The following is a 13,838-nucleotide window of genomic DNA, read 5'->3' as shown; positions in this document are numbered from 1 at the left end:
AGGTCTGTGATGGGGCTGGTCACAGAGCGAGCGGGGAAGGCTGCATGCGGGGTGGTGGACAGGGACGCAGGGCCCCGCAGGCCCAGCCCTGCGGACGGGCAGCACGTCCAGCCTGGCGGGGACAAGGGCGTCCCCCCGGTGAAGGGGCAGCTTTGAGGGACAGCCCGCTGCCCAGGGCCGGGCCTCCTCTCCCACACGAGGGCCTCCCACACATAGCTGGTACCTCAGGGGTCTGTCTGTGCCAGAGCCCTCTGCCTGCCTGTCCCAGCGAGACGAGGTGGCTCCCCCGGCCCCGTCAGAAGGGAAACAGCTGGAGGGGGCAGCTGCACCCTGGCCCTAGCAGGCCTCTCCCCAGAGACCACTGAGCCGGCCCTCTGCCTGGGGGTCCTGGCCTGTACCAGCAAAACCAGCGTGGGCCGGAGCCTGCCATGGGAGAGGCAGGGCAAGGCAGAGGGCAGCTCTGGGGTGCCAGGCCCAGGAGTGGCACCCTGGGGGCAGCTGGGGAAGAGATGTGGGCCGGAGCCCATCGGAGGCTGTTGCTACCTCAGCTCCCCACCCCACGTCCGCCCCTGCATCCCCGGACCAGCAGGGTCCCTGCAGCAAGGTGGCACCGGCACAGCGCCCTCCTCACCCAGTGGGTTCCAGGGCAGAAGGGGCCAGCTCCCAACCCCCTGATCCGGCTGGTCCTAAAGCCACTGGCCGTCAGGCCCTGCTGGCCTTTGGCTGGCTGCCCGCGTGGACGCCCCACACCCCTGCACCGGGTCGGGGCCCTGCACTGCCCACCTCATCAGGGGGTCGATCCATTGCTCCTTCACGTGGGTGGTCTCGTAGATGAGGCTCCACTCATCCTTGATCCACGAGCCCAGGTTCAAGGGGTTGAAGAGGAACCCCAGGAACTGAGGGAAGAGGGAGCCGTGGGGGTCAGGTGCCTCCACAGGGAGAGTCAGGGCCGAGGGGACCGGGTGTGGCCATTGCCCCCCAGGGGAGCGCAGCCCACAGCAGGCAGGGGGCCCCACCCCACTCGCCCCCTCCTGCTGGGCTGGGGGAGCTGCCGGGGCTCCCGCCTGAGCCAGTGGGTCCCTGCCTGCCGTGGGCCCCCGGGCTCCAACCCCTCGCCCCCTCTGTGGACCTGGGCCGACTCCCGCTGGAGAAGCCTGTCCGCCCCTCTCTGGCTGAGTGGCTGTTGGGGCAGTAAAGGCCACACGTGGGGCCTGGTGGGCTGAGCAGGCGTCCCTGCAGCCGTGGTGAACTCAAGTGGCTGAGCCAGGGGGTAGCGGTGGGCAAGGGCAGGGTCTCTGGTCCCCACGGCTGCCTCCCCAGGGGGGCCGCTGCCCCGCAGCCACGTGCTCACCTCCCACCTCCCCTCAGGCCTCCCCGCCCTTCTTCACGGAGCAGCAGCCAGGTGTCCTTCTAGAGTCTGCCACAGCTTCCCACCTGGCAGCCTGGCCCCTGCTCACCCCACCCCACCCCAGGGGCCTCTCCTCAGCTTCCCCGCCCTACCCTGCTCAGTGCCCCCACCTCTCTCCCACCCACTCTTTCAGCCCTGCTCCCCCTTCCTGTCAGAAGGAGGCAGTCAGCCCCGGTAGCTGGGCCCTGGGGTCACTGCACGCCCCCTCCCAGCGCCCCCTGTAGCTGGGCCCTGGGGTCACTGCACTCCCCGTCCCAGCCCCCAGTAGCTGGGCCCTGGGGTCTCTGCAATCCCCCTCCCAGCCCCGCCCCCCCATAGCTGGGCCCTGGGGTCTCTGCACTCCCTGTCCCAGCCCACCCCTCCATCCCCAAGCCCCCTCCTCCCACGCAGTGCAGCTGGTCTGTTGACCCCCACCTGGGGACATACTGCCCCCCGCCCTGGGGCTAGGGCCCTCCTAAAGGGGGCCTCCTTCTCTCTGCGGGTGTGGTGGAGGCAGCCCCCCCAGGGAACGAGCTGGAATGGGGGTGGGCTTCCGGGTGGGTTCCCTGCCGTCCAGAGGATTCCAGCATGTGAGTGTGAGCGTCCTTGGAGGGAACAGGATTGCCAGCACCCCTCCAGGTGCTGTCCCAGGGCCCCCTAGACTGGCCCACATACAGCACTGTCTCCCAAGGGGACCGCAGCCAAGGCTGCCCAAGCACCAGCTCATCTGACCACAGTGGTGACAGCACGCGGGTGTGGTCTGAGGGGTTCCCTGGGCAGCCGTCCTGTCCTCAACAGCTTGCTCCCTGTCTTTGAACCCGAGGCGGGCGGACCCTAATGGGACTGGCATTGTGGGGATTGGGGCATGAGGTGTGGGCCGAGGAAGGAGGGCCCTGGTGGGGTGCCGCACCACCTCCTGCAGCTCCCAGCTCCTTTGGGAGTGTGAATGGGCCGTTTCCATGAATCTTCTCCCAGAAACTCTTCAGGGAGATAAATGCCCAGGAACCTGCACTGGAGGTGCTGTGCTGGCCAAGAGCTGCTCTCCATGGGTTCTGCAGGCTCTGCAGGCCAAGGCGGGGCAGGGCTGGCTCCACCACGGCAAACTGACACGTGGGCCCCTTGCTCAACAGTTATTAAGAATTTCAAGACTCTGACAGCACAGCGTGAACCAAGTGCAGGCTCTCCAGCCGGGAAGCTGGCCCTGGGCAGTCTCCAAAGATCTCTCAGAAAATGCTGTCATAAAATTAAAGCCCTTGGGACTTCCCTGGTGGTGCAGTGGTTAAGAATCCGCCTGCCAATTCAGGGGACATGGGTTCGAGCCCTGGTCCGGAAAGATCCCACATGCCACGGAGCAGCTAAGGCCATGCACCACAACTACTGAGCCTGCGCTCTAGAGCCCACGTGCCACAACTATTGAGCCCAAGTGCCACAACTACTGAAGCCCGCACGCCTAGAGCCCGTGCTCCACAACAAGAGAAGCCACCGCAATGAGAAGCCCGCACACCGCAACGAAGAGTAGCTCCCACTTGCAGCAACTAGAGAAAGCCCGCGTGCAGGAAAGACCCAAGGCAGCCAAAAATAAATAAATAAATACATAAATAAATAAATTTATATAAAAAAAGTGAAGCCCTTGCTTAAGATAACTATGCAAATATTTACCCATTGTGAGTTGCTTACATTTGTATGTAGACAGAAAAACGAGTCATTAAAAATAACATGCTGGGGCTTCCCTGGTGGCGCAGTGGTTGAGAGTCCGCCTGCCGATGCAGGGCACAAGGGTTCGTGCCCCGGTCCGGGAGGATCCCACATGCCGCGGAGCGGCTGGGCCCGTGAGCCATGGCCGCTGAGCCTGCGCGTCCGGAGCCTGTGCTCCGCAGCGGGAGAGGCCACAACAGTGAGAGGCCTGCGTACCGCAAAAAAAAAAAAAAAAAATAACATGCTGCCTCAGGTTACCTGCTGGGGGAGGGTGCAGATCTCTGGGGCCTGTGGTCCTGGCAAGTGTCACTGCTCCAGGTCTCCCCTTCCCCAGGCGGGGGCAGTGGGAAGGCTCCTACCCTACCCTTCCTGAGCTGCCTCTGCAGAGCTTGCAGCCTCCTTCCAGAGAGGCCCCAAAGCACTCCTGGGGCCTGAGCTCTCCCCGCTCTTCTCCAGAGAGTCCCTGTCCTGGTCTGGTGACTGTGTGTGTGTCCATCACCCCCCCGCCAAGCCAAGTAAGGAGGAGCGAGCCAACAGTTGAAAGCCTGGTCCAAGAACTGGCTCTGCCACTCATGTGCTGTGTGACGTTGGGCAAGTTACCGAACCTCTCTGTGCCTCAGTTTCTTCAACTGTGGGATGAGTGCCCGTAGGAGTGACCTTACCCGGTCATTGTGAGGGTGAAGCAAGAGCTGCTTGCGGAGGAAGCCGGGCCCACAGCAAATGCCTTGTGGGAGTAGCCGGCAGAGGGCAGGACCCTCAGGTTCATTCGTGGTCCTGCGGGCCCCAAGGCCCAGGACTCCTGGGCTTTCTGCACAGGAAACAGACAGCCACAGGAGTGGTCCCAGGCAGGGCAGGGGGGTGGGCTCCTGCAGGCTCTCTCTCGAAGGGTACCAATCCTCAGACCCACTCAGAAATGCTCCCTCGGCCCCGCAAAGCCACACAGCCCCTCTTGGAGGAAGGAGAGGCTGCCCTGGGCCTGGAGCTTGGTCACGAGTCAGAGGAGCCCAAGAAGGTTCCAGAGGCCCGGACTGCACAGGCAAGGACTCCGTGTCGTGACTAACAGCTAGCATCCAGCAGCTACCACCCACCGGACCATGAGGAACGGAAAACAAATTCCCCAGGCACAAAAAGAGCACGTTTGCAGCAAAGAGAGGGTATGGGTTCGTTTTAAACACAGAACAAACCCAGCAGTTTCTTTCATTAAAGTGAGCCAGAAAGGTAAAAGGTCAGTGCCAGATGGGGCAGACCTTTGACCTTGGGTTTAAGAATAGAACTTGGGGCAGGTGGGGCTCACCTTGCACACCTTGTGGACGGGTTGGGACTTCATGATGCTACAGAAGAGCTGAAAGCCGAGCTCCTCCAGCTGGAAAGTGGCCAGGTAGCAGATCACTAAGGAGAGAGGGTGCAAGAGTGGGGAGGAGGACATGGGGGTCCCCGCCCTGGGCCCCCGGCATTTGACCCTGGGGGAGTCAGCCAGAGGCTAAGGGCCTGACAGGTGCACTGCAGGTGCAGCGAACTGAGCTGAAGGCGCCCGCCTCCAGCAGGGCGTGTGACCAGAGGCAAGCGCTCCATCTGGGCCCACGTGAAAACGATAACCTGATACAACAGTACAAATGACGTCGTCTCATACGGGGTGGGGGTGGGGGGCGCCATCGCTGTCGAGGGCCTGCGGCTGACGAGGAGGCCAGGGCCTGGCCCGCAGGGCCCCACACCGTGCCTGGCCACAGGCACCTACCCTCAAAGAGGCTGTAATCGGTCCACAGGCAGAGCCGGCCGTCCCGCACATAGAAGGCGTCCACCACGATGGTCAGCAGCTTCCGGTACTCGAGGCACCCGGACAGAACTTCCATGACGAACGCCTGCTCCTGGGGGCTCAGGGTCTGGAGGAGAAACAGCTCGGGAGGGGGCCGCCGGCCAAGCCAGGGGAGAGGGCAGCCACCTCCCGATGTGGGGGTCCCCAGTGCCCCCCGGAGCAGTGGGCAGCACCCCAGCCCCCAGGAGCACTGACCCTCGGACCCTGCAGGTCCTCCCCCAGGAATCGGTCCCACCGGCTCTCCTGGGCGGTGACAGTGCGGTGGGGCAAAGACGGACATAAACACGGAAAATGACCCCGAAGGAAAAGTCCTGTGTGACTCTGGTCATATGAGGCCCCTAGAGGATTCAAATTCCCAGGAGAGAAAGTAGAAGGGGGGGCGCGGGGGGTAGGGGGAGAGAGTGGGGAGCTGTTGTTTAATGTGGACAGAGTTTCAGTTTGTGAAGGCGAGAAGGTTCTGGAGACGGACAGTGGTGATGGTCACACGTGAATGTACTTAATGCCATTGAATTGTACACTTAAGAACAGTTAAGATGGTAAATTTTATGTCATGTGTATTTTACCACAATAAAAAAAAAAAACCAAGCAAGGAAAATCTCTGGGGGAGGGAATTAGTGTTTGCGGAGACTGACTTTTTTCTACTTACTCTTTGGAATATTGTGGGGTTTGTGACCTGTGTGTGTCACATGTTACCTATTCAAAAAACCAGTTAAGTTTTTGACAATAAGAAAAAAAGAATGTCTAATGTTGCCAATGCAGCAATGAGAAGGTCTGGTGGGACGGTGCTGGTGAGTGTTTCTGGAAAGCAATCTGGAAATATGTTTTAAGAGACTTGTATTTTCCATACACTTTAATCCAGTAACCACCCTTCTGGGAATCTAAGGAAACCGGACAAAAAGCAGAAAATATCCATGTACAAGCAGCTCAGGGCAACGGTACATGCAGTGGTTGAAAGTATTAACAGCCTAAATGTCAACACAGGGAATCAGATACGATCTCTCCGTGTTGTGGGTGAGTAGGACACAGCCATTACAATGAAGTTTCTGGAAAACTTATAGTAAGATGACAAAATACTTAATACCGTGTAAAACTGAAAATGTAGAACGGGATCCCAACAGATGTAAAACACATCAAAATAAACTCTTGCTAGCAGTATCATTCCCCTCCTCCCCCCAAATTTTTTTGGACAACCTATTAGATAAATTTTGGCATTCCCTTGCTTTATTTTGAATTTTTTATTATCAATGAAATTTTCATACATTTACTGGACATTTATTTGTATTTCTCTTCTGTGAATTATCAATTTATATCCTTGGCTAACCTTTTTTATTTGGATAATATTTTTAGGAGCTCTTTGCATATTGAGGGAATTAACATGGTCATTAGTGTGATAGTTATCTGTCGTAAGCTTGTAATTTTCCTTTTAGCTTTGCATAAAACATTTTTTAGCATGTAGAGCGTAGAGGTTTTTCCTTTGTTTTCTTTTTTTGGGGCTGCGCCATGTGGCATGTGGGATTTTAGTTCCCCAACCAGGGGTCAAACCTGTGCCCTCAGTATTGGGAGCACAGAGTCTTAACCATTGGACCACCAGGGAAGTCCCGTTTTTACTTTGTTTTGAGGTCAAATCTACCTTTTCCTCTGTGATTTCTTCCCTTGTCTTTACTCTAAGAAAACAACAGAGTAATGAGGTCATCTGAGGGGTCTTGGACGAGCCCAGGACCTCGGAGAGCCCCGGACCCCACGCGTGTGAGCGGGGTGGCTGGATGCCGGCGGGCAGACGGCATCATTCTCACTCCCTCCCAGTCTCTGCACCTCAGGGGCTGAAGGCCTGAGAGCCGCCTTCTCCAGCCACTTCTGGGGGGGTTCTGGGCACAGTTGGGTTCTGCTGGTGAGACATACTTGCAGGAGTGACGGGAGGCGAGTGGGGTGACGTTCCCCTCCTCCCTCGGCAGGGGCCGGGCCCGACATTAACTCAGCTGCCCTTCCAGTGCCCCGAGTGGCTTCTGGGCTCCTGCGGGGACCCCATCTGATCCGGGGTAATGACGTCCTCCTCCGACCTGACCTCTGACCTCTGACCTCCGCTCCCGGGCTCCTCTTCCTCTCCTCCACTATCTGCACTTGTCCCCTGGGTGAACTCATCTGCTGCCAAGGCTGACACGTGCTGATTTCAAACGTGCGCCAGCGCGGGCGGCTCTCCCTGGACTTCGGGAAGCGCTCTCTGCCCCTGTTCTACCTCCCTGCTTGGGTGTCTGACCCCATGGGCTTTGCCCAGACCTGCCCTCCCCCGCCTGCCCGGCTCCGTAAACACAATGCCCTGCTCCACCGTTCAGACCAAGCCCTTGATGCCCACCCCACCGTCCCAGGCATCGGCTCCGGCTATGGGGTCCCAGCTGCTCTCCCGCTTCTCCTCCTCAGTGTATTTTCAACGCGCCAGCCGCCAAGCAATTCTTTGTAAAATGAAAGTCAGATCGTGTCTGTCCTTCCTGAGAACACTCCACAAAGGGTCCTTAAAAGGGCCGGCAATGGACTTCCCTGGTGGCGCAGTGGTTGAAAGTCCGCCTGCCGATGCAGGGAACACGGGTTCGTGCCCCGGTGCGGGAGGATCCCACGTGCCGCGGAACGGCTGGGCCCGTGAGCCATGGCCGCTGAGCCTGCGCGTCCGGAGCCTGTGCTCCGCAACGGGAGAGGCCACAGCAGTGAGAGGCCCGCGTACCGCAAAAACGCCCCCCCCACCCCGGCCTCCGCCCCATCCTGGCTCCACTCCAGCCACACCGGCTGCCCTCTTTTTCTCCAATACGCGGGACGTGTCCTCAGGGCCTCGGCGCGGGCTGTTCCCTCTGCCTGCAGTGCTCTTCCCTGCACACTTGCTCCCCGACTCCCGTTAGGTCTTTGCTCAGATGTCACCTGGCCTGGGAGGCATCCCTAACCACCCTCAGGGTCAGACACAGCCTGGCCCCCTCGGCGGGCAGCGCACAGCGGGTTTATTGCCCCTTCCCTGCTGGAATGCCATCTGGGCGCTCACGAGGGAGGGACTGGAGCATCCTGCCTCCGTGGGAGGCCGTGGGGGCCCCGTGATGTCCCGGTGCGGGCGGGGCACAGAGTGGAGGCTCCTCCCTACGGAGCACAGCCAGGAGGGGAGGTGGGGGGCTCTTGCCTCGGGGTCAGCTCTGGTCTCAGCAACCAGGATCCTGCCTCCTGCCTCCTGCCTGAGAGGAGCCCCCTCAGGCTCCTCTAACCCCTGGGCTGTGCCCACACCAGAGGGCACGAGCCCCAGCTGGGCCCCAGTCCCTGCTTTTAACTTACTGCACTGGTCAGAGAAAGCCCGGGGGGCCCAGAACAGGCAGCTCGGAAAGCAGTGCGTCAGCAGGGCTGGCACGGAGGATGCCCTGAGTCAGCGCTGCCCGTGCTGAGGCTGCATGGCACCGTGGGATGCCTGCCTACAGCCTCCCCGGCCTCCCAGGCTCAGACAACAGCAGCTCCACTTCTCGTTCACTTGAACGTCTGTGTTTGGGGGGGTGAATGTGTATTTTTAATAAGGCCAGAGCCTTGAGCCTGCGGCTACAGGATGCCACCTGCCCGCGGTGAGGGGGTCAGGCAGGGCTGCATCGGCCCAGGGGTCTGGGAAGGTGAGGAGCCAGGACCTGACACTCTGGCCCGCATGCCAGGTCTTCTCCGCCGGGAAGGTCAGGCCAGCAGGTCACAGAGAGGAGACCGAGGCCCAGACGTGACACGCAGGTCAGAGGGCACTGAGCCCTAGGCCAGGTCCTCCTGGCCAGGCTAGCACAGAAGGCAGGGTGAGGCCTGGACCCCACTGAGGAGGCCCCAGCACGGAGCCAACCCCGAGTCCTGGGCCAGCCTTAGTCACTGAGGCCAGAGGGCTACACCCAAGGGCATCTGAGCTCCTGATACACTCTTGGGCCTTGGTCAAGTTCAGCACTCCTGAGTCTGGGGACCAGGGCAGGTTCCGGGGAGAGAGGCAAGTGCTCCGACAAGGGTCTCGTGGGCAGTCCTGGGGAGGGGCTGGGCTGTGGGCAGGGGAAGCAGAGGCCCACAGCCTGCCAGCTCTTCACAACCTGTAGTGATTCCCACAAGAGGTCCTCAGAGTTCACAGGCCCAGCTTGCCTGCTGGAGCCACAGGGAAAGGACAGAGCTAGACCAGGGGCCGGGGCCGGGACGCCGCTCTTACTGCAACCCAGGGTTTGAAATTCATGTCACCAATACACAGGGCCTCATGCTAATCAGTGACGCAAAGACCGAAGTCAGAAAAGTAAGCAGAGGAAATTGAGGCTGCCGGATGCCCACACTAGCCCCTGCCTAACAAGAGAAAGCTGTCTCGTTGGGAGAGGCAACGTGCCCAGCTAAAACTTTTCCAGGCCCCTAGTTGATGTGGCACATGGCTCCAATCAATGAGATCTGATGGCAAATTGCTAGGTGTGGCCTCCAAGAAAGCGCCTTGAAAGTTAGGGAGATTCAGCTGGTGCCTGCCTTATACTGTTTGTCCTTCTCCTCTTCTCTCTGGGATATGGACGCAATGCTGGAGTAGGGCAGCCATTTTGTGACTACAAGGCAAAGGGTACATTCTAAGGCTGGATAAGCAGACAGGAAGGAGAATGAGTTCCTAATGGCACCACAGAGCTGCTGAACCCACCCTGGACTGCCTATGTGCAGACTGCTTATGTGAGCAAAGATACCTCTAATTTCTTTAAGCCACTGCTTTCCTGGTGTTCTTATAGCCAAATACTGTTTCCTAACAGACACAGGTCCAAGCAATAGTTCAGAAAAAGAAATACTCATGAAAATATAACAGGAGAGGGACTACCCTCGTGGCGCAGTGGTTAAGAATCCGCCTGCCAATGCAGGGGACACGGGTTCGAGCCCTGGTCCGGGAAGATCCCACGTGCCGCGGAGCAGCTAAGCCCATGCGTCACAACTACTGAGCCTGTGCCCTAGAGCCCGCGAGCCACAACTACTGAGCCCGCAAGCCACAGCTACTGAAGCCCACGCGCCTAGAGCCCGTGCTCCGTGACAAGAGAAGCCACCGCAATGAGAAGCCCGTGCACCGCAACAGAGAGTAGCCCCCCGCTCGCCCCAACTAGAGAAAACCTGCATGCAGCAACGAAGATCCAACGCAGCCAAAAATAAATAAATAAACTGTAATAAAAGTATGGGTTTTGTCTTAAAAAAAAAAGAATATATTATAACTACACCAACTGCCTTTTCCCACCTATTTGGTTGGCAAAGATAACATTTGCTAGCACGCTACGTAAGCAAGCCATAGGGGAACAAGCACTCCCCACCTGCCAGACAGAGTGTCAACGTGGAGGTCTCTGTGGAGGGTCAACTGGAAAGATCTTTTGAAATCATGAGGGCCAATGCTCTCGCACGTGTGTTTTCTGGGACTTGACCCTGGGCGCATCTGGCCAGGTGCAGCGGGACAAGTGGGCCAGTCAGTCCCACGGTGATTTGCAACAGTTAAGGACTGGAAACAGCCGTGATCCCGTCCATGGGGGTGGCTGCGACGGCTCCGGCACAGCCAGACAGAAGGATGCTTATGGCTTCACGATAAGAACGTGGAACAGTCGCCGGGATATCTCGTTAAGTGAAAAAAGCAAAGGCAGGACTGTGTTACAATGCGCTACCGTTTTGAAATAGATTTTAAAAATACATATATAATTATATATAACTTTTAAACGTAAAATTGAGAGCTTAAACAAAATTTTTCCAGATCTATTATCTATGCAAGACAGGCCTGTACGGTCTCTGGAAGGAACCACAGGCCGCTGGTCTCCTGGGAGGGCCGGTGTGGGAGCGAGACCCCCGCTGGTACCATTTGGAACCTTTTGGGTTTTGGATCTTTGATGTCAACATATCAGGTATTTAAAAAATATATTAAAATAAAAAATATTTTCTGAGCCCAGGTTTTCTCTGACACTATGGACTAGAAAGTGAAACAAGGCTTTCTGGGACTTGGCCGCTGCCACCCCGCCACCCTGCCACCCTGCCACCCTGGGCCTTCCCGCAGGGACCTGGGCTGGTGTTTCCAGGCTCCACCCACTCCTGCTTTTCCCCCAGCCTCTTGCACAAGCCCATTCCGGTTTCCCTGCCCACCCTCCCCCCCACCCCTTTCACTCGGGCTGGGGAACCAGCCTTTCCCCACCCCTGCCTCACCCCCAGACTGTCTGACTGACCAGCTGCCGGGCACCTCTCCTACCAGCCCAGGGCTGAGTCTTTTGTTCCCCTGCTCAGAGCTCACCTGCCCTCCTGCCCACTGTTTTCTGAGTGGCTGGATCTCCTTCTCTCCCCTCCTCCCACCCCCAGGGAATCTCTCTCAAGGCCAGACACTTCTGCAAGGGCTACTCAGACCTCATGGGCTTTCTGGGTACCCCAAGCTGCCTGCTGTGCCCATCACACCTCACCTCTGTCCTGCAGGCCCGGGCAGTTCTCTGGACGTTCCTACACCCAACCTGGTGGTCCTGGTGCCTGAGCCGTGGTGCTGGGTAGCCCGGAGGAGTGACGCCCTCAGGCTCCATCCCCCTTATAGGTGGTGAACTAATGAAATGACGCTTGTTCCAAAGAGATATTAACCAGTGAGGGTGGGCAAAGCCTGGGGCAGGAGGGAGGCAGGGTGGGAAGCACCTCCTCCCTCCTGCTCCCCCCTGAGGGCCAGGCGCTGGCTGGCAGCAGTGCCTTGTCGCTGGTGCCGCCCCCTCCTGCCCTCCGTCCTTCCTCCAGCTCCAGGCCCCCAGCCGGGTCCTCAGTGCTGTTCCCAGACGTCAGGCCACTTCTGTTTCTACAACCACTCCACAGACTGGCGTCTGGAGAGGCTGCTCCCTACACCTTAGCCCCCCTCGCGCACCGTGCTGCTGATGGAGAACTTTCTCTCAACGGTAAATGGATCCCTTTCTGATCTTAGACCAAATCCTCTCCCACTGACATATGTTCTCTGTGCAGAAATGCCATCGGGACCATGCCCGAGGGAACCCCGTCAGAGGGCTGGGAGGCTGCTCTGCGTGTGTGTATGTGTGTGTGTGTGTGTGTGTGCGCGCGCGCGCGTGTGTGTGAGGCATGTGTGTGAGGCGAGGGGTTCCCAGGCTTCAGTCTAGAGAGGGAGAGTCACCACACCCTGCCCCCAATCCACAAATCCTTGGACTTTTCCCTATCTTGAGATTATTAATTATATCTGCAAAGATGGTATCTCGGAATAAAGTCACATTCACAGGTAACTAGGGTGAGGACGTCAACATTTCTTTTTGGGGGACCCAGCTGAATCCACAGCCCCGCCCTTCCCGGGACTCTCTGCCAGTGGGTCTATGTGCTGTGTAATTCTCTGCCAGGTGGCAGTCTTGAGCCCTGGCCTAACAAGATCGGTGTACTGCACCAGTTTTCTGACAGCTGGACGTAAAGGTACGTTGTCCAAACTGTGTCAGTTTCCAGTGTACCATTCCACTTGGACTTAGGATGGCTTTCTGAAGGGATGGAAAAGACAGGTGCATCTCTAAAAGAAGCTGCTTCTCCGTCCGTCCAGCATAGGCACATCTCAAAGACGCAGATGGCCCCGTTGGAAGACTCAGGGCGCCGCTGGGTTGGGGGCCGAGCTGGCATGGTGCCTCACTCCCCACGGCCTTGCACATGTCTGTCATCATGCCATGGCTCACCGGTGACAGCTAGGGCTCATTTACTATTAATAATCCATCGGATGTGGGAAAAAAATCCCCAAACTACTTTGTTTTTTTTTTTTTTGGCTGTGCCACGTGGCTTGTGGGATCCTAGTTCTCTGACCAGGGATCAAACCTGTGCCCCCTGCAGTGGAAGCTCAGAGTCCTAACCACTGCACCACAAGGGAATTCCCATCCCAAACTATTTGTTGTAACAAACCCACTTTCAGTAATTATTCTGGAGAAATAAGGACGTTACCATTTTTGCTGAGTGGTAAGGGATGCCTGGCAGGGCCTGGGGGGCCGGGGTTGGGGACAGAGAGAAGGACACCAAGGCGTCTCGTTGGAAATGGAGGGTGAGAAACGTGGGTGACACAGGGAATTGGAGTAGAGAGGTCTTTTTTTTTAGGCTGAGGGAATGCATAGCAGCTGTGGGTGATGGGAAAGACCCACTGAGGGGAGTGAGGCCGGACGGACAGAAGGAGTAGACAAAGGGGCCGGGCCTGCAGGTGGGGAGGGGCGGGCCGGCCGGGATGGGGCTGCGCTGAGCTGTGCAAGGCCAGCTCAGACTGGGAAAGAGAAGGATTGTGGATGGGCCTGGCCTTGGCTGTTTTCATCATTCCCCCCCAATGCTTAGGGTCTCAGGGGAGGGTTTGAGGAGGTGCAGCCCATGCCCCAGTCCATGCTGACTGCCAGGCTCCAGTTGGCAGAGACATCCTTTTCTGAATGACACAGGGGAGTAGGGATTGGGGCAGCGGTCCCAAGCTTTCTCTTGTGAGAGAGGCTTTGGTTTCCAGACTCCCCAGCTCTGCGTGCACTGCCGGGGCCCTGCCCCCCATCCTCCCAACCAGGTTTTCCAGCTGCTGCACCACAAGCCGGCTGATGGAGAAAGGGAAGGTGGGTCTGTCTTCGGCACAGCAGAGGCCACACCCCTGCAGGTGTATGGGGGTGGGGCCTGGCCACAGTCACATCCCAAGGCCAGCAAAGCCGCTCACGGGCCTCGTTAAGCAGAGTAAGGGAAGGCTGCAGCTGTTGATTCATGGCGAACATCCCCTAAGACCCCATTTGCTCCTCCTTCCTGGGGCGCAGGCGAGGGGGACGGGGGCAGCAGGCCGAGTGGCAATCCCCGAGCGCTTGCCTGGGTGGACTTAGTCTCCTCTGGATGCCCCGTCCAACGGAGTCCACGGCCCGGAGTCATGAAGGCGGCACCCCGGCAACGCGTACCCCTGTTCCTGGTACCTGTCCTTGATGGACGGACGGATGCGGGGTCAAGTCACAGGGAGGCCTC

At 58.4% G+C, this 13,838-nt stretch overlaps 1 protein-coding gene across 8 annotated transcripts in view; it reads right to left on the bottom strand.

Moving 5' to 3' along the window:
• CFAP99 (cilia and flagella associated protein 99) overlaps positions 1-13,838 on the bottom strand; it is a 43,530-nt gene that overhangs the window by 22,835 nt on the left and 6,857 nt on the right. For 6 of the 8 annotated variants that reach the window (XM_060298887.2, XM_060298884.2, XM_060298888.1 and 3 more), the window contains exons 3-5: positions 4,818-4,962; positions 4,377-4,471; positions 784-896 (exon numbers count right to left, since the gene is read on the bottom strand). In XM_060298887.2, coding sequence (XP_060154870.1) covers positions 784-896; positions 4,377-4,471; positions 4,818-4,962 — 353 coding nt within the window. Of the gene's footprint in view, positions 1-783; positions 897-3,064; positions 3,291-4,376; positions 4,472-4,817; positions 4,963-13,838 lie in introns of those variants that run through there. The other 2 variants (XM_060298891.2, XM_060298890.2) reach the window with 2 other exon arrangements.

This window comes from Globicephala melas, chromosome 5, assembly GCF_963455315.2.
Source record: "Globicephala melas chromosome 5, mGloMel1.2, whole genome shotgun sequence".
In the NCBI taxonomy this organism is placed as follows: domain Eukaryota; kingdom Metazoa; phylum Chordata; class Mammalia; order Artiodactyla; family Delphinidae; genus Globicephala; species Globicephala melas.
Note: the sequence above shows the minus strand (reverse complement) of the source record. Positions and strands in the feature narration are given on the sequence as shown.